This window comes from Poromitra crassiceps, assembly GCF_964638095.1.
Source record: "Poromitra crassiceps genome assembly, chromosome: 10".
Classification (NCBI taxonomy): Eukaryota; Metazoa; Chordata; class Actinopteri; order Beryciformes; family Melamphaidae; genus Poromitra; species Poromitra crassiceps.
In genome coordinates this window covers 29,986,477-30,006,978 of record NC_139631.1, presented here as the reverse complement: position 1 = coordinate 30,006,978, position 20,502 = coordinate 29,986,477, and the positions used below count along the sequence as shown (strand labels likewise).

At 45.5% G+C, this 20,502-nt stretch overlaps 1 protein-coding gene across 1 annotated transcript in view; it reads left to right on the top strand.

Annotated features, from left to right (window-relative positions):
- Positions 1 to 20,262, top strand: part of LOC310784374 (multivesicular body subunit 12B-like) — a gene marked incomplete at both ends in the record, with an annotated part of 41,161 nt that extends 20,899 nt beyond the window's left edge. The window contains 4 exons of the mRNA XM_083645384.1: positions 869 to 930; positions 13,535 to 13,590; positions 14,422 to 14,481; positions 20,221 to 20,262. Coding sequence (XP_083501510.1) covers positions 869 to 930; positions 13,535 to 13,590; positions 14,422 to 14,481; positions 20,221 to 20,262 — 220 coding nt within the window. The remainder of the gene's footprint in view (positions 1 to 868; positions 931 to 13,534; positions 13,591 to 14,421; positions 14,482 to 20,220) is intronic.
- Between the last annotated feature and the right edge of the window lie 240 nt (positions 20,263 to 20,502).

Sequence of the window (20,502 nt, the reverse complement as noted above, 5' to 3'; positions counted from 1 at the left end):
ACCCTCATATTCCCGCCTATATCCTCTAATCAAAGCTATTCCCATTTTAATGATATTGCCGAGTACTTTGCTCCGCATTATCATTATAAGATCATTTGTTTTATCATGCCACTCTGGAGCTCATTTTACCTTCAAAGCATGTCACATTATGCAGCTCTCCTGAAGCTCCCGATTTCCCCCCTCCTCCCCCTCCTCCCCCGTGCACGGCACGCTGTGGATTTATCGATCCGTGGGGGTGAGTCACAGGGTGTAATTCATGATCGCGTGATTGATGAGGATTTCAATCTTATATGGTTTGTTAACTTCGGCTGCCCGCGAAGTGCCTTCCATGCTGTTTTCTGTAATACAAGGCCGCGCAACGGTAAAAACACTCTTCCCTTGAATAATAGAATCGCTCCGTTCCTCCAGAATTACCGAGATGCTGCTGTGAAACCGCCGTTAAAGCTCTACTCAAACCCCTGGGCCGCCCAGGCACGCTTTTGAGTTTCGCTGTATTTTCACCTCTTCAAATTCAGCCCCCCCCCCCCCTGTCTCAGTGCCTGCCTCACCTATGCTTTTGTGTGTGTATATATACTGTATATACAGATGGGAATGCCATTTGAATAAGGAGTGAAACGGCTTCTTGATGCTAAATCATTATTTTTTAATGTGTGAGCGATGTCCCTTTGAACATATAGTTGTCTGTCACGTATTGTTTCTTTGTGAAATATATGTCCTTGATGTTGCATGCGTGGCCTTATGCGTTATGTTCTATTCTCAGAGAAATGCATTTTTTTTTTTAAATATGTCAGATGTCAGTGAGTTGCATATAGCATCGGTCAATTAACAGTGTTGATGCTTTTTGTTTCTTCTTCCCTATCAAACCCAGCAGGAAGACCAGCAGCAAGCCTGCCTATCAGCACCAGAGCAGTAGCATCTACACCATATCAGGTAAACTGTCTCACGCCTTCAATGTCCTTTACGATGGCCTCTATATAGGCTTGTAACAGTTTGCCCCGTGCTATTTTAGTTTCATACACTCTCTTACTTGAAGGCAGCTTATTTGAAGAAAGGGCCTTATGTGTTTAGATAACAGGCTCAGTCTTTGGTAACAGTTATTTCTCCAGGAATTATGCTTTCCACCATACACGACATGCCTTTTTACAAAGGGCGTAATCTCCACCTGTGTGCCGAGCAGAGACAGCTTCTCCGGTGCTCGATCTGCAAATGCTGTACGTCTAGATTTCCCTCAGTGATGGGCACTGTTCAGAGCCCTGCTTATCTGAGTGAACGTGGCTTCCCAGAGGAGCTCCGCATTACACTCAAGAGAACATTTAACAGCTGTCAACGATGATTCATCTCACGCCATCCTTACATACTGTACTGTACGCGTCCCCCTTCTTCTCGTTGCCGAGGAGGAAATCCAGCTACAATACTCTGTGACTAAGACAGCAGAAAGGCTCATTTGTTTGGAAGCAGAGCTTTAGGCCCGTACGTACACAGTCAGAGGCTGGCTGAGGGCGGTCGAGCCTGAAAGAGAGTGGGATTCAGACGAGGTGAGCGAGCCAGGCGGGCAGGTTTTATCCAGCTGGAGAGAGACACCATGTGGTGAGGAATCCTCCTGCGGCCCCAGCAGAGGCACAGCCAAGCCACAGCTTACAGTATCCACATTACGCCCTGCACTGGCACTGCCCCCCCCCCCACCCCCATTCTGCCATCTAGCCATTTAACAATAATTACTAAATTATCAATAGGCTTTGTTTACATCATGCAGATGCATCTCGTTTACATTTCAAATCATTTATTTCATTTGAAAGTCTGATTCTAAATTCAAATCGCACACGTTTTTTTTCCAGTTTGCCACGACTCATATTAACACAAAAACACATCGAAATAATTGAATAGAAATTGATTAATACATTATTGTGCCGCTGTGACAGTCGCATTATAAGTTAGATAAGATGGGGGCAAAGTGCGCCCCTGAAGGAGCAGACGTTAACACACAGCCCAATGGCTTGTGGCATTTGGTGTGCGATTCGTCCACTGGGACGCGGTTTGAGTGACAGCCAAGAACATGCAGATACAGTACGCTGCCAGCAATCATCATTTATCAGCAGAAACTGTCCTCTGCAATCGCACACACACACACACACACACACACACTCACACGCTCCCCGCTTTCCTCCACCTTCATGTGTCTCTTCATCACTTGGGTGAGATTCTAAAAGAAAAGAGGATCTAACCTTTAAATGGAGTTCTCCTGAGAAGGTTCCCTGCTTTATTGCCTCAGACTGTGCAGCCGTCAACCTCCCACAATGTGAGAGAGCGCAACTTCCCTTCATTAACAACGTGATAGCCTGCAGTCTCAGACCAAGTGTGAGGTCGTAGCCGACAGCCTATTTGTGTTAATTGTTAGCGTGGTGGTGGTTCTGGTGTGTGTGTGTGTGCGTGAGCGTGTGTGTGCGTGTGCGTGTCTCTGTGTGTGTGTGTGTGTGTGTGTGTGACTTGACAGCTGGCCAGGTTCGAGTTGGTCTAAAACCATGTGCGCTCTGTCAGGGTTGTACAGGCGCCTTCTTTAGGATTGATGAATTGCCTGCTTTCTTGATTAAACCCTCCGTCACTTCCCAACAAAACAAAAAGCCCGGCGCACACAGAAAAAGAGCGAGCGGAGGGGAGGAGAGGTAACGTGTCTGCGGAATCTGTCATCTGCAGTCACATCAGGTACAGATGTGATGTGCCGGCGCGTTGACATTTATTACCAGAATATTAAAAACTAATTCACATTTTTTTTTTTTTTTTTTTTTTTTTTTTGCAGCCCTCTCTCACTTGACAGTTGAAGCTCATTTGAAAAGTTATCAAGTTTTCACAGCAGCTCCAACCCCCTTTGCTTTTTCCTCCACCAGGGTCGCTTTGAGCCGTGCCAAGCTCCTTTGCCAATTAGGTCGATTATCCATATATTTACAGAGGAGCAGGGTATTTTTTTTAAAGGTAATTAAAATTAAACTTTCGTTCATGAAATCTGCCTAAAAACGCGCCGTTTTGCATAAAAACAAGTTATTTCGAAGGTGTGCGCGACAAATTTCAAAAATACTATGTGACACGCAGCAGTCTGTTGCATTGCCGTCTCTCATCATTACCCAGGGAACAACATCATAGTATTCAGCAGACATCCTCCTGATAAAAAGGTAAACCTAATAAAAAGTCAGACATTTACATATCTATCGCATTAATCAAAAATAAATCCTGACACTGGCCCTGATCTAACGTAATATGGAGAGCAATTATTTCCCTATCCATTAGGAGAACTTCAATTAACAGACAGCAGACAGTTCATGCTTTGGAGGAGAGGGGACACGAAATTAACTTGGGTTTGCAAAATATCTTGGCAGGATGACAATGATTTTTGATTTTCAGGAAACAATATTGGAATTCTTATTAAACTATGTGCATCTGCTTTTAATTTGCTGCAAATAATTGGAAAATGCAATGGAGCTTTCCAATTAAGGCGCCACTTTATGCTGTTTAATAATACCCTCATAATATTATAGCTTATGAAATGACAGGTGAGTTGGTGTATGAATAAAACATAAAGCCCCGTAATAAGAGCCAGAAAAAAAGAGAGGAGAGAAAAAAAAGAGGAGACAGTTGTTGGGAGGCTTTTAAATGCTCGACATAATTTGCATATATTAATCTCCTCTTTTCAGCCTTATCAAGTATTCCACTGTATTTGAAGTTAAAATAGTCGTGACAGGCAGGGGTACGCTTCGTTTTTCCAAGGATTTATTACTTGTATAATTCTGGATCTTTAATAAGCCAATATGACTGATCCTCTGAGTTCTGTGGAATTTGGTTAATTGTTCCAGATGGTGCTCGCTGATTATGCAAAATTACTTTCTTTCTCCTCTTCTTTCTCCCCCTAAACTACACCATTTTTTGATTGACTAACACGGAGAAAAAAGATTATTTTTGGCCCAGCACTTTCATTAAGAGGGTTCTCATCAGGTTTCAAACAAAAGTTCCATCTTATCGCCCTGTGTAGTTCTGTGCAGAGGGAGGAGATCAGCCCCGGCTCTTATCTCCAAACCGGTGATGGATCTCAACCGCTTCAGCACCGCCGGGCCGATATTTTAGAATAACACAATTCTTTAGGCTGAGGGATTAAAAAACACAACCTCTGGAATATAGTGACACAAAAGTTATTATTACTGTACGCCGTTCCCCCCGTTCTCCACCAGGGAATTGATGAAATCGCTAAGCAGTGGGGTTGGTCCTCCACTTTGCAGCTCGGGCTCCGTCCACAACTCGCTAGCATTCTGTTTTGCATCAGCTAAATTGAGCTGAATGAATCATTTATGGAAGTGTTATGGGGGAGGTACGGGCGGATTTACTGCCGAGCTTTTACTTTAGATGGAACGGGATTTCTATGAAAGCGATCTTGACGTCTGAAGTAATGCCAAAGCTTACATTAAGACATGAAAGGAACGCTCTTAAAACCTACATTTCGCTTCTTTATTCCCGTGGTCAGCATACAGGGGAGAGAGAGAGAGAGAGAGAGAGAGGTTCAGCACTGGAATATTATTGAATAGTATTTACACACATGCATAGACACACACACACACACACACACACACACACACTCCTAACATCTCGTGTTATCAATGGGTGGTGAATTTCTTATTAATGATTTGGTGATTTTGTAAATTAAACAGTAGTTCATGCTTATTTAAATGCGTGTTAAATCATATTCTTGCATTGGCTATCCTTGCATTTAACACGTTGAAATAACTTGTCTTTTCACCTTTCGGGGGACACACACTCTGAATCAACCCTTGGGCAGAAAAACACTCTGGCATGCTATATGGGAAGAGTGGTAGGCTAGATGCAACGGAATTTTCCCTCATTTCATCAGTGAGATTAAAACTAAAGTTATACATGTACATGAGAAAAGTATGCACTATGCAGGTATGAGAGACAGCAAAGAGAATTATGGGTTATTGTGAAATTGCAAGACTGAAGATAGGATTTTGATGTCTAGTTTGTTGTCAGAATCCCTTTTAAATGGATGCATTAAATCTAGGAGCAGGTCTCTCCACTTTATTGTGACCAAAGCCAATTACGACATGTGCTTTGGTAAAACTCTCATGTGACGACATGTTTTATAGCCTGTATACGTCACCCTAGTCAGAAAGTACTTTTGGAATCCAACAGTAAAATCATATATTCTGTACAAACCCTGTGGCTGTTTATCCTTCAGATGTGTCAGAAATCGTGTCGGACTACGCAGGTTTGGTTCCAAAATAGGAAAAGATCCCATTGGCACTCTGCCATGTTGTATTCGGTGACCAATCCTACTGTGTATGATTCATATTGTAATTTTTGACTAAGGCCGTGCGGCCCCTAGGCATTTTGGGCCCTTATTACAGTCAAATAAGCGACTTTGAATGGCTTTGCATTTGCAGGCCAGACTGGACTCTGGAGTCTCATCCCTCATTGCTTTCTCTCCATCCCTGAGATAGAAGCAGTGCTCCATTAGTTTCAGTGTCCAGACGTGGACAGCCTCAATGGATGGGCCTGTCACGGCTCCCTCATTTGCCCCATGTACAGCAGGGTTTGTTATCACACATCTAATTAGAACTTGATAAAAAATATTTCACAAAAATCCAGTCATTAAATATAGTTTAGGGAGATTTATGGTCAAATATGCCTTAAAGATCTTTTAATGGCTCTGCTGACTTGTTAAGTTTGTAATTAATGATCTTCTAATACATACTGTGGTGTGATTTAGAAAGCACAATGAGATTCTGGGAATGAAGTCGTTTTGGAAAAGGGCATCTGGGGCTTCCAGAAGCTATATTAAATAGTTCTGCTCAGACTGGTTTGAAGCCATATTAAATAGTTCTGCTCAGACTGGTTTGATGCTATATTAAATAGTTCTGCTCAGACTGGTTTGAAGCCATATTAAATAGTTCTGCTCAGACTGGTTTGATGCTATATTAAATAGTTCTGCTCAGACTGGTTTGATGCTATATTAAATAGTTCTGCTCAGACTGGTTTGATGCTATATTAAATAGTTCTGCTCAGACTGGTTTGATGCTATATTAAATAGTTCTGCTCAGACTGGTTTGATGCTATATTAAATAGTTCTGCTCAGACTGGTTTGATGCTATATTAAATAGTTCTGCTCAGACTGGTTTGATGCTATATTAAATAGTTCTGCTCAGACTGGTTTGATGCTATATTAAATAGTTCTGCTCAGACTGGTTTTATGCTATATTAAAAAGTTCTGCTCAGACTGGTTTGATGCTATATTAAATAGTTCTGCTCAGACTGGTTTGATGCTATATTAAATAGTTCTGCTCAGACTGGTTTGCTGAGAGCCTTGAAGTCTGCTGTGAAAAGGTTCAAACTGATCAGCCTCTTGTCTTTACATAGTCCAGGTCATTTCCGTGTGAGGGAGCGAGGCAAACGGCATGATTAAGAAATTGTTTGTTTATGATTCGGCAAGGGGCAATTAGTCTGTACAGTAAAGTCCTATAGGCTGGGGTGTCCGGGTAGTGTAGCGGTAGATCCCCTGCCTATCAACACGAGGGTCGCAGGTTCTCGCTTGGTCGGGCGACCCTACAGGCATGATTGGCTGTGTCTGTGGGTGGGAAGCCAGATTAGGGGGATGTGTCCTCGTCGCTGCACTAGCGCCTCCTCTGGTCGGTCGGGGTGCCTGTTCGGGGCAGAAGGGAACTGGTGGGAATAGTGTGATCCTCCCACATGCTACGTCCTGCCGGTGAAACTCCCCAATGTCAGGTGGAAAGAAGCGGCTGGCAACTGCACATGTGTCGGAGGAAGCATGGTGCTAGTCTACGGCTCTCCCCATTGGCAGAGGGTGGAGCAGCGACCGGGGCAGCAGGGGGAAATTGGCCAAATACAATTGGGGAGAAAATGGGGGGAAATTCTGAAATAATAATAAAAATAAAATTATGTTTCCATTCTGCAGAACTGTACATTGTGCAACCGTTTTGTTTATGCGGTGGATGACATCCGTTTTCAAAGTCGACTAATCCGCATGCAACTAATAACGAAATGCATATGTATCAAACTGTAAATGCATTACACTAATAACAGTCGCCTGTTTCATCAGGAGAGTAATGGTGTCCTTATTAGCATAATTAATGACAAATGGCAGCGCGGCATTGGTGGATTGGTTGTGGGGGATGATGAATTGGTGGATGCCCAGGTTAGTGGCTGCCAAGGAGGCCTCTGTGGCTGTCATCCCTCCTGCTTCCGCTCTGGCACAGTTCATTACTCACCGTGTGAGGTGCCACTTTACATTGCCTGGTACTGTGAGCATGGAGAACTTAATAATGCCACCCACAACCGCACAGGGCCTGCTGCTTTACCCACAGTCCAGAGGGCAAGTAGCTCAGCGGAGGCTAGGGGTTTAGGGGCAGCATGGGGACCATCTCCTACAGCTGCACTGATCAAAACAGATCACATGTCAGTCACCACTTCAGAGGGGCGGGGGGGGACCGGAGGCCACATGACCCAGTCTCCAGTGCTGGTGAGGGGGGGGGGGACCGGGGGGCGGGGCCACATGACCCAGTCTCCAGTGCTGGTGAGGTGTTTCTTGTTAGGATTTCTGGGGCTCGCCACATCCCTCGCATCATTACGGCTTCGTTTGCCCACAGAACCGCTAATTAAGAGGGGATTTGTGTAATTGTGCCTTCTGCTGTGTCCCATCCGGCACATGCAATTTACTCTCAGCACTCTGCCAGCTTTTACACTTGTCCAGAGAGGCGTACCCCATTTATACACACACATTCTGCCGCACATTTAGCAGCAGCCACAGCTGGGGATCAATGCCAGTGCCATGGCAATGTCTTAAAAGACACTGTGCGGCTGATTAAAGTCTGATTGTCCATTTAATTTCACGAGGGCTCTTAATAGCTGGCACCATGATAAGCTCTCCCTGTTACTTCTCAAACCCCTGACAGCAATATAGTGCACGCTTTTCCTTTTTGAACAATTTCTGTGCTTGAGGTTTTGTTATTGTACCAACTGACCGCACGTATGAGATATTGGTAATAGTTAAAGTATGATATACCGCAAACACCCTTTCCACATACTGTAGCTAACAAATATATAATTTCTAGCTTATATGTGCACAGCTCAAGTGCCCATATAGGAGAAGCTATCGCAAAATGTACACACCTCCTCAAAGCATTCTGTGTTATGCAGCAGTGTTTGTGGCCAACTCACCGTAGGTGCTGCTGGCTCTGCCCACTTTCTGGAAGACTGATGGACCCGCGCCCGACTGGGACTGCCTCCTGGCTCCCAACCCACAACCACATTTCAAGGACTGCTTGTCACAGATGGAAAAATAAGTGGGTCATTCTGCATAAGCTTGTCATTTTGCATCCCACTGGTGAATAATAATAACAATAATAATAATAATAATAATAATAATAAACTAAAATAAGTGAAATATTAATATTGGTGAATTTGTCATGAAGAAATCAGAAGACAACAGTGGTATGTTTATGATTATAAGTTTGTAATTGCAAAAGTGACACATTTACTACTTACTTGACACAGTTAAACTCAGTAAAAGAAAATAGTCCATTCTATATACAGAAATGTATTTTGATAGATTTTAGGCTGGTTTAAAGGTTGACGATGCATTCAATGCATTTGAGAAAAAATGTTTTTAAAAGTAATAGAAGACATTCTGAGTTAGTGCAAATCTTTCCTTCTGGCCAAATGGCTGGAAATAATTGCTTTTGAAAGATAGTTTTCCAAGGTGGTTGAATGGGAAGCTTATGTAGAATGACCCAACCCCACTCCCCCCTTACCACTCCTCTGCTTTCCCTCCCCAATTTCGCCCCATAAAAAGTGATTAGCAGCCAACCTAACTACAGACACATTCATCCACTGGATTCCACCCATATTGAAAAATTATTAACATTAAAAAACACTTTAATTCTTTTTTTGGCTTATTTTTATGACCTTTATTTTGCACATTGCTGAAGAGAGCCTTGAGATGAATATTTTAGTATGAAGTAACTGCATGTCCTGACTGGCTGTCAGGAGGATTGCAAGATGCATGCACTACAGTGAGACTAGGGAAATAAGCTGTACACAGCAGGCAGAAAGGCAAATAAAAATAGATCATCAGAAAAATCCTCAACATCATTTCAATGCACAGTCTATTTTAGTATCAACGTTATGCATGTTTTTTTTTAATATATATATATCATGTTAATTGAATCCCCCAGTAAACATTTTAATAATTCAAAAGTTACGCTTCCACTTTTCCAAGTGAGATTTTCTGTAAATTGACGAGTTTTTCCTCCCTCCTCCCCACCCCCCCACCCCCACCTTCCCCCCACTGCTCTGTCTGGAGGGCTTGAAAAAAAAAGGGGGGTAGAGAGAGAGATAAAAGAAAAAGAATGGGTTTCATACAGCCATAGTCATTAAAAGAATCTGAAAATAGCAACTGGCTATCATCTGTTCTCATAGCACGGGTCAGGAGCTCTGACACCTCCAAAATTCCTCCTGTCAGGGTAGGGGGCCATTTGTATTCTCTCTCATTAGGCAATTTGACTAATGACCTGCCGTGGCTGCAGAGCTACTGAGGGACCCGGAGCCTCGCTCTGCTCACGCCCGCTCTCCTGCAGCAGCAGCCTGAACACACACACCCTCTATTGGAATGGCACAGATGGCATGCCCGGGCGACAAAATAAACTACAATATGTCTCCGAGATGCTGTCAGGCGCCGGGCACTATTCCTCATGTCAGAGCGGGGCTAAGGGCTGTGAGTGGGCATAGGGGGTCCTCCTCCAGCTCTCTGTGCGTCTTCTCACCATTATCCAGCAGAGGTGACAGAGAGAGAGAGAGGGGTCTGCTGACAGAGAGAGAGAGAGAGAGAGAGAGAGAGAGAGAGGGGTCTTCTGACAGAGAGAGAGAGGGGTCTGCAACTAGAATAGCATTTCCATGGTCTGCATAAAGAAGCCGCCTCAAATTGAGAGTCAACGCCGACAGGAAAGGTATATTGCATGTGTGCAATGTCTAGGCTGGCTACACATGGGGGGGGTGGAATGGCAACATCCAATTGTTTGGAATCTGAAATGTGCTCCAAACTCTGTCCCCGATCTAAACCCTTTGCACAGATTACTTATAATCTGATGATATTATTACAATGGGAATCAATTGAAACATCTGTAAAAAAAACAACAACATATAATAGATACTTTTTTATTTATGTCTGCACACTTAGCCTGCTTGCAGTTTATGCGATTTGTCAGAGCTATTGCTCTTGACTGTGTGTGACTTTCTCTCGCTTGATTCCGGCGCAGAGACGGATTCACCCGAGTAATCATACTAGACAGAGATCAATGCAATTCTGCTGAATTAGTGAAGTGTAAAATAAAAGTCCATCAACATTCCTAAGGTGTTACTCTTGAGTTGTGGTTCAGGTAATATGGGGTATGCTCGATCACCCACACACATTTTCCCATCAGTCAATGTCTGGGGCGCGAAAACCCCTGTGTGTGTGTGTGTGTGTTTGTGTCGGTGTGTGTATGTGCGTGTTTGTGTCTGTGTCTGTGTGTGTGCGTGCGTGCGTGCGGGCATACAAACGTAAGCCTGTGCGCGCGCTGCTCTGTATGCGTGTGCCCACGTGTGTTGTTGGAGTTCCTGGCGAATGCGATGTATGGTTGCGCGCGGGGCGAGCGGAGTCCTGGGTGTGACAGTGCATCCAACAATGGAAGAGTGAGGGATTAGTGCTCATGCGGGCGTACGAGGGAGCCCTTCCCGCCCTGAAACAGCCATTCATCTGTGCCCAGGGGCTGCAGATGACAATGCAGCCATTGCTCATCGCACCTGACGGAGCCATTAATAAGGCAATGATCCACACGGGGCCCGTGCTGACTCCGTTCTTTACACTACCATCACTCAAGCCACAGGGTCCTCCTTACTTAACGCCACCTCTGAGCTCCGCCGCCGCCGCCATCATCATCACCATCACCACCACCACCATCCTCATCATCATTATCATCATCGTAGTCATCGTAGAGCACCAAAATTCCAGCCAGATGTTTCAGTGTTTGGCTGCGTTCACATAATGCTCCAAATGCCAAGTAAGGACTCCACTCCCCATCCTGCAATCCACTCATGAGTTAATGGAGTGTAGCCGGGCGACTTTGAGCGGCTGCCTGCAACATGATGCTTCATGGTGGGATTCCCTGCTCAGAAGATTGGATTTACATTATTTTTGCCCTTTGCACCTTCCAGATTTCCCCCCCCTTCCCTGGTGCCGGTCTCCATTCCTTACCACCACCAAGTCATCTCCTGTGCCTCTCTCTCCATTTGTCTGGATTGGAAGATAGTCGCTCTAGTATAGATGGTGGAGGAATACAAAGTGAGATCTGGTTTTAAATGTAATCCTTGAGCAATAAAGAAAGTCTCTGGCCTTCAGCTGTGAGCGCTCATCTGTCCCGTGCCACACAGATCCATCAGCGGGCCACAATCTCTGCTTCCTGTTTGCCGGGTATTGATTCAAATGTATCCCCCCCTCCCCCCCCCCCCCTCCCTCCCTCCTACCTCTTTGCCTGGTGTTGCTGCTCCCCCCGGCGACACGCGAGCACATGTTTATTCGCTTGTTTTTTTTACGGGCTTAAACAAGCCATCATGGCCGTCCGCGGGTAGTGTAGCGGTAGTTACCCTGACTACCAACATGAAGGGTTGCAGGTTACCTCCGGCTTGGTCGGGTGTCCGTACAGGCACGATTGGCTGCGTCTGCAGGGTAGGAAGCCGGATTAGGGTGTATGTGTCCTGGTTGCTGCACTAGCGCCTCCTCTGGTCGGTCGGGGGGCGCCTGTTCGGGGGCAGAAGGGAACTGGTGGGAATAGCGTGATCCTACCACGTGCCGGTGAAGCTCCCCACTGTCAGGTGAAAAGAAGCGGCTGGCAACTGCGCATGTGTCAGAGGAAGCATGGTGCTAGTCTATGGGCTCTCCCCAGATCGGCAGAGGGGGTTCAGCGACCGGGGGGGAAATTGGCCAAATACAATTGGTGAGAAAATGGGGGGGGGGGATCAGCAAAAAACAAACATCATATCCACCCAATTGCTGCTCCGTCCGGAGGGCCACGTAGGCCTACTCCAAGCCGCCACAGCTAAATAGTGCCGCAGGAAGTTGGATGTCAAGGCCGCGGTGTTGAGTGGCCCGTGGGGCGAGTGTAAACGGGGCCGGGGGGGGCGAAACCTCTCAGCCCTGCACTCCTCTAATGCTGCAGATTTACAGTGGGAGACGGTCGTTTGGGAGAGGTTTCCCCCTGCGCTCGTCAGGGTTTGAGGGTCACGCTTTGATTACAAAGATCACATTGTGCTACACTGGCGCGGAAAGTGCAGCGCCATGGATCTGTGTAAGAGCCTCTAAAGGAAAAGCAAGGCACATAAGTGTCAAAGTGAGGGATATTTAAACAATTTCACAGTTTTAAATATGGCCGTGAAGCGACTAAAAGAAAGTGTCCGTTCCAGAAGGATGACTCATGAACAGCTTTACAGTACGTTTATGAGTTCCTTTTCCTGTGCCAGCGGCCTGATGGACCGTGGGTAAGGGTAGACTACTGATAGTTCCTGTTCCTGTGCCAGCGGCCTCATGGATTGTGGGTAAGGGTAGACTACCAGATAGTTGTGTGCCTTTGGTGGAGTTTGGTAATGAAGCCGAGCAGCTGTAGTTTTTCCCTTCAGCCCTGAAACGAGAGCCTTTGTGTCGCCCCGTCACCCCGTGTTAATTCGGGCCCTAATGTATTTGATAAACACAGGGCTGCTCTCTCGCCTGACAGTCGTGACACCTTGATTCCCGCGCAGGACGCGTGCAGTACCGGGTTACGCCATTAATAATCAACTGGCAGCCATCACACCGTTTTAACCACGATCATTATGATAAAGGGCATACACTTAATTACAGGCCTGCTTAATTATAGCTCTGTTGAAGCTCGTTTGTTTGGTCAAACGCTAATTATACCACCACGCTCTTGGCAAGTCCTCATTTCAATCCGCTCTTTTTCGCCGGCTGAACAGCGCCGGCTTATTTTCATGCTAATGTGATATCTGGTGAATGTTTTGTCTGCCTTCTTTCCTCTTCTCTGTGCCGAGCGGGAGCGTGTCTTTGTTTCGGCGCTGAACATCTCTCAGACGAGACAGAATCAGGAATAATCAAGAGTAATTAAACTGGAGGAGGGGTGGGGGTGGGGGGAGAGAGAGGGGTGGGGGAGAGAGAGCGGGGGGAGAGAGAGCGGAGGTGCTCCAGTACGGGGGAGAATAAAAAAGCCTTTCATCTTGGCTCCATAGAGGGAAGAAGGGGAGGCACCGGGGCTGTCTGCAGGGGATGCTGATAGCTCTGCTGCTTTATAATCCAACGTTTAGTCTTGTTGAGATACTCAGGGTCAAAAAATACGGAGTCATGTTTTTTATATACAGTATAATGTATAATATAAACATTTCAAATTTTCCTTTTGTGTGTGCTTCAGCTCAACATTGTTTTTGTCTTACTTCTTTGCAGCCATGGATGGCGTCCCCTTCATGATCTCTGGGAGATTTTCTGGCGCCACCAAAGAGGTAAAGATTGTTGGTGGAACGACAGTAACAATGTCATGCAAAAATGATTCAACTTGATTCTTCTTTAATATGATCTTGATAATCACATTCACAGTTGTTGTTTTTTTGTCCTGCATCCCTAAGCGGATCATGGACCACATTATGCTTATCTGCATGGTGTTCTCAAGTGATATTTAGTCCTCTCCCTCCTCACAGTATGCAGCCCATATTCCTGTCTCCAGGTCATGAACTACAGTCAGTCGTCCTCTCCTCTGCTCTCCTCCCCTCTCCTCTCCTCTCCTCTCCTCTGCTCTCCTCTGCTCTCCCCTCCCCTCTCCTCTCCTCTCCTCTCATGTTCTCCTCCTCTCTCCTCTCCTCTCCTCTCCTCTCCTCTCCACTCCTCTCCTCTCCTCTCCTCTCCTCTCCCCTCTCCTCTGCTCTCCCCTCTCCTCTCCTCTCCTCTCCCCTCTCCTCTCCTCTGCTCTCCCCTCTCCTCCCCTCTCCTCTCCTCTCATGTTCTCCTCCTCTCCTCTCCTCTCATGTTCTCCTCCTCTCCTCTCCTCTTTCCTCTGCATTCCTCTCCTCCAGTGCAGACTGAGTGATGAATGCGTGCAGTCAGGCAGAGCTGGCTCAATGCAGTCCATTTGGCTGGCTGGCGGCGGTTGTCACTATAGCCCCGTTTGTATTGACACAGAGAGGGAGAGGATTAGAGATTTTTAAGCATGCTTACTTAGCCATGAGCCTGACCGCCATGTTTCTTGTTTCTTCTTCTTCTTCTTCTTCTTCCTCCTCCTCCTCCTCTTCTTCTTCTTCTTCTTCTTCTTCTCCTCCTCTCCCTGCTTTTGATTTCAGATGCAGCAAGTCAATTTAATGGGCATTACGATCAAATCCCTGGCAGAGATCGAGGAGGAAGTGAGTAGGGGCTGCAACGCTCGGCTGCCACTGACGCCGCTGGCCCAGAATGCAAAGCAAACGGTCTTGGGCTTGTAATTAAGTGTGTGAGACAGCGAGGCCCTGTTGGCTCCACTAAGCCCCAATTGAATAAAAGCATGGGCAGCCTAGGCAGCCATTCTCTCTTCAAAGCTCCGTCTCCTGTTCCAAAACACTTGACTTTTATTCCCCGATTGTTCTCTCGCACAGCTCAATCTAGCACCGTCTCAATCTAGCACCGTCTCAATCTAGCACCGTCTCCATCTAGCACCGTCTCAATCTAGCACCGTCTCAATCTAGCACCATCTCAATCTAGCACCGTCTCCATCTAGCACCGTCTCAATCTAGCACCGTCTCAATCTAGCACCGTCTCAATCTAGCACCGTCTCAATCTAGCACCGTCTCAATCTAGCACCATCTCAATCTAGCACCGTCTCAATCTAGCACCATCTCAATCTAGCACCATCTCAATCTAGAACCATCTCAATCTAGAACCATCTCAATCTAGCACCATCTCAATCTAGCACCATCACAATCTAGCACCGTCTCCCAGTGCTTTTGGATCTTCACGAGCTTTACGATGCAAAATGATGACAAGAACCGGATTCTGCTCGTTTTTAAACTTGTAGTTCTCTGATCGGCTTGATCATTCCCTACTCCACAGGAGTGTTGTAGTCGAATCAAGTCGGATTTGAGTCCGAGTCCTGGGCACATTTTCAGGACTCGTGACTCGACTTGGACTAGGAGGCACTGATGACTCGGAACTTATTATATATGATATAGATATTGATAGCTATATTAATACCGTGACATTATCCAATTCCTTGCAAGGGCAGGCACGTGTGTTCCACCTACATGTGGATTCACGCTCACGTTCAGTCATCCCAGACTCAGACTCGGGTAACGGGGACTCAACTTGGACTCGACTCGGACTCTTGTAAAGTGACTTGGACTGGAACACTGAGGGACTCGAGACGTAGTGACTTGACTACGACAACACTGCTCCACACAGTAACACTGAAAGAGCCGAGTTTTACGCAGAGCAAATAAAAGCAGTTACTGATGAAACACTGTAGCCTGCAGGCATTCATAGGAAGAAAATCATGTGTGTGTACAGTCGCTTCTTCATAGAGGCGAGCCCATGTGTTTGTGAAAGCCAGCGACTTGAGTGTGAAAGTGTTGTTTGCGTGTGTGTATGTGCGCGCACACGTGTGCATCGTATTTGTGTGTGTGTGTGTGTGAGAGAGAGAGAGAGAGAGAGAGTGACACCCCCCCTCTCTCTCTCTCATTAGTACGGTATCTTGGTATCAGAACTGCCAGCAAGTGACAGAGCACTGTAAAAGAACAGGTGCTGTTGGGTTTGAGATGTGTTACAGAGCAAACACTCCCTCATCAAACTGGGTGTCTGTTCTGCACTCTGCCTCTGTCTTCTGTCACATCCTATCCACATCACACCCAGTCGCCATCTTGTCATATGGTCATCTGAATGAAGCTCATTGTCAGCTCAGGTATTAATGGCGTATACACACACACACACACACATACGGGTAGGTGTGTGTGTGTAGGTGTGTCCAGTGTGGAGACAGCCTGGCAGCTCGTCCCATACGCTCTCCTCTCCCCCCTCAATCAGCTCCTCTCCTCTCTCCTTGTCTCCTCTCCTCCTCTCCTCTCCTCTCCTCTCTGAGAGTGTGATTAGCAGGAGGACACATGGTGAGCTGAGCTGGGGAAGGGAAGGGCGCGAGAAATCATTAATTACCGCGGCGGCGTCGGGCGGCGCTGATGAAGTAAATGTGAGATAGTGTAACACACAGGATTTAGTGAAGTGGACGACAGCACAAGATTAATGGCGGGGGCCAGGCTGATGAGGATGAAGTCACAGCTTAGCTTGATAATTAGTTTCCAAGTGGAAACATCCCTCACCATTGTGTTATTTTTTACTTCTCCACTCTTGTTATTATCCCGCCACGAGATCTCCGGAGCACACGGGGGGAAATATGGCGCTGGGGATATTCCTGCGCTAACATGCAGGTATTACATGTTTAGTTGTATCGCTTATAGGAAATGATGAGTGTCTGTTAGTAGTGCTGTTGTTACTTTAATGTGGTGGCTTTTCGTCGGTCTATCAGCATAACAATATAAATCTAAAAGTCCATTGTGTTTATTGTAGACTTCTAGTGAAGTCTTGTCTCGTTTTCTTATTGTTAGTAGATTGGAGTCCAGAAGAAAAAGCTGTAATTCGAATGAAACTGCACTCTAGGTTTCTAAGTGTTGCAGCACAGCCACTCTTTGCTGTTGTCCAGAAGAGGTCACTGTCAAGTCAAGTCATGCTTTGCTGTATTCAAGGCTCCCCGCCCTCCCCCCCCCTCCTCAAGAAGTAAGAGGCACTTTCCGCAGAGAAGCTAATTGCCTAGTTTCTAAATCCATTAAAAAGGATATTTCCATGAAAGAGATGTACTTTCTAGTATTATCCATATGCACATGTAATTGAGGAAAACTGTTGTAATCACAGCCATAGTTGTAGATAAGACCGTTTCCTTACAGGCATCACTTAAGCCATGTCCCAGATGATGTTGGTTCCAGCAATTAGGCATTCTTTTCATTTCCCAAATGACTCACAAAACTTGCGGATATTATAATTGCTTTTAGCCACGCATATCTAATTTGTGTCTTTTTAAGTGTTAATTAGTACGCGATTTAAAGTGACATCTTTATGTAGTTTGCTCTGCTGAAAAATGTTGTTGGCGGCTGGCTAATGATTTTCAGAGGGGAGTGTGTGCGTGAGAGGAACCGCGTATGCACACATGACAGGATTTTCATTACCACCTATGTATGATGGCTCCTCGCCGTTTGTGGGGAGTTATTTGTGTGTGTGTGTGTGTGTGTGTGTGAGTGTGTGTGTGTCTTTGTGTGCCTGTGTATGCTTGTGTGTGTGTGTGTGTGTGTGTGTGTGTGTGTGTCTGTCTTTGTGCGGCTGTGTATGCTTGTGTGTGTGTGTGTCTGTGTGTGTGTGTGTGTGTGTGTGTCTGTGTGTGTGTGTGTGTGTGTGTGTGTGTGTGTGTGTGTGTTGCTACTTGAATGTATGGAAGGACAGTGGTGTGCGGGGCTGTGTGAGAGGTGTGAGAGGGAGAGCTCCAAATAGAGGTGGAATTAATGAAGACAACATGTCACATATTTTTGGCAGTGCAGCAGGGACAGGAAATGAATCCGGGCTCGTCTGGGTGACTGCCGCCCATGTTCCAGTGTGTCACTGTCCTGTCAGCCTGTGTGTAAAAGTGGCAGACATTGATACATGCTCTCCCTGATAACACCCCATTCCCCCATCCATCATCCGCGCACGCACGCACGCGCTCACACACACACACACACACACACACACACACACACACACACACACACACACACACACACACACACTTATATATATATACACACACACACACACACACACACTGGATTATTTATTTACAGTGCCAGATGTTGAGACTGGATTTTTCCCCCCCAACTAACTGGCTTGTGATATGTGACAGGTTTTGGGTAACTTGCAGCTCCCTTCAAGCAGATGAAAATCGGGGTAGGAGGTATTCTGATCGAGGGAGCCCTATTTCAGCCATTGTGGCTGAGTGGCTTCTCTTGGAGTTGCAAACTTATTTCAGTGATCATGCAGCATCCCCTAGTGCTGTGTTGCAGTAATACAGCTCTCTAACTTGTTGCAACGAGCACTGCTTCACATACAGTAGTGGCACTTGACTTTACTCTTCACTTCATGCAACGATCCAGAAAGAAAATGTGGATTATTATTATTTTTTGTTTTCTGCTCTACTTTATAACAAATTATACAGTTTATATCATAGCTGTGTGTTGGGGGGCGGGGGGGGGGGGAGATTCACAATAGCTGCGACCACATGTGAATTTCCGAAATGCAGGATGGCAGGGGAATCCCACCCTACTCTGCCACCCTGCATTTCACCCCCCCACCCCCACCCACAGTACCCCCTTTTAGCCAATAGCCATTTCACAACTGTTTTGAGGTGGTAAAGCAGGAATGAAAGCAGGTGTCACCATTCACCAATACCATTAATGATGGATCCATTCCATTTAATGTAGGTGTTCCAGTGCCAGGGCCAACACTAATGGTATTGGTTACACCTGCTTTACTTCCTGCTTTACCACCTCAAATGGTTGCTGTGAAAAGGGCCTATAGGCACAAACACACACACACACACACACACACACACACACACACACACACACACACAATCTCCATGCCAAATATCAGCCCTCTGTCCTGGAGTAATTTATTTCAGTTTGTCCTTCAAGTTGCATAATCAATGCCAGAGATATAACCACTATTAACGTTGACCTTGAGTTAGTGTTAAAATGGGGTAAAAAATAGACAACACAGACAATGTCAATAAGCGCCAGAAGGAATATCTATATTCAGAAGGCTAGCATGAGTTGTTTGTCAGATGTGACGACCCTCCAGGCTCCCACTCTCCCGGCCCTGTCTTGCAGGAGCCTGGTGTCGGGGTCGTTAGGCTGATTGAGTGCACCTGGGCCCGGTGCACTCATTGGGCTTTAAAAGCCCGCAAACCATTCAGTATCTCTCTCCCTCCTCACCTGTGTGCACCTTTTGGTTCTGCTATTTTGCTTTGTAATAGTTTGTGTTGTTTAGTCCTTAGTTTTAGGGAATACATTGTTTTAACTGTTACTGTGGAATGTGACACCCTCCTTTTGTTACTTCCTTGAGTTGTAAGTTATGGGAGGGAGTCGCACGCCAAAGTTAAAAAAAAATATTTATTACCTAAAACTAAGGGAACATAACATGACACAAACTACATAAAACAAAAGAACAGAACAAAAGGTGCATGGTGAGGAGGAAGAGGGACTGAATAGACCCTTTTCACGGGGGCCATTTTGTGTCAAAAAGGCAGGGTAAACACAGGTGCAAGCAAAACACTAATGAGGGTTTCTTTGGTACACAGGTCCAAACAGTTTGTTTCAATTTCCATCAATTTCCAACTTCCATGATTGGAATTTGGTAACCCTCATTAGTGTTTTGCTTGCATCTGTGTTTACCCTGCCTTTTCAACACAAAATGGTCCCTGTGAAAAGGGGTCTGAAGGCTTTTGAGCTCAGGGAGTACACCGGGCCCAGGTGCACCCAATCAGCCTAACGATCCCCCCCCCCCCCCCCAAACCAGTCTCCTACCAAGCAGAAGAGTGGGAGGGTCATCACACAGAAAATTGAGAAACAGACAAAAATAAAGACAAAAAAACTGTATTCCACCTTTTAAATGCCAGGTTAAAAGGTTTGTTTGTTCTGTCTTGGCAGACTTCATATTTATTTATTTATTTATTTTAGACCCATGATTATGCCATGTCATGCCATAAGGGGGCAGTGTTTGTTCATATTTCTTTGTCCCTCTTTCCTGATACTGCCACCTAACCACTCTGCTGTAGGCGTTATAGGCCTGTAGTCTCCATGAGGCTGAATAACATTTGCAATATAATTTGTTTCTAACCTGTAGGTCAACTAAATACTATTCTTCTATATTCAACAAGTAGTATATCATTGGATTATCCTGTGTATGAGGCTGCATTTTATTGCAGCATTTGTTATTATAAATGTATATTTTTGGTTGCCGGTAGGAATTTTTGTGGCTTGTTTTACTTTTGAGAATATAGTTTGATTAATCTTTGTTTGTGTGTGCTTCTCTTGCAGTTTAACTACAACTTCAGCACAGAGCGAAGCATTGCCCTGTAACCTCCACCCAGCTCTCAGAAAGCCTGCACTGACAGCCACACAAACACTAGCAATGCACAAGAGCCATAGTTTAGTTAAAAAAAATAAGTAAATAAATAAGTAAATGATTTGGAATTATGCTAATTCCTTCAACTATTGTATCTTTTTTTTTTTACTTTAATGAATTCAACTTCAAGATTCAATAAATGTATCGCCATGTCAACAAAGTTGATAGGAATTTGTCTTGGTTCACTTTCAGAC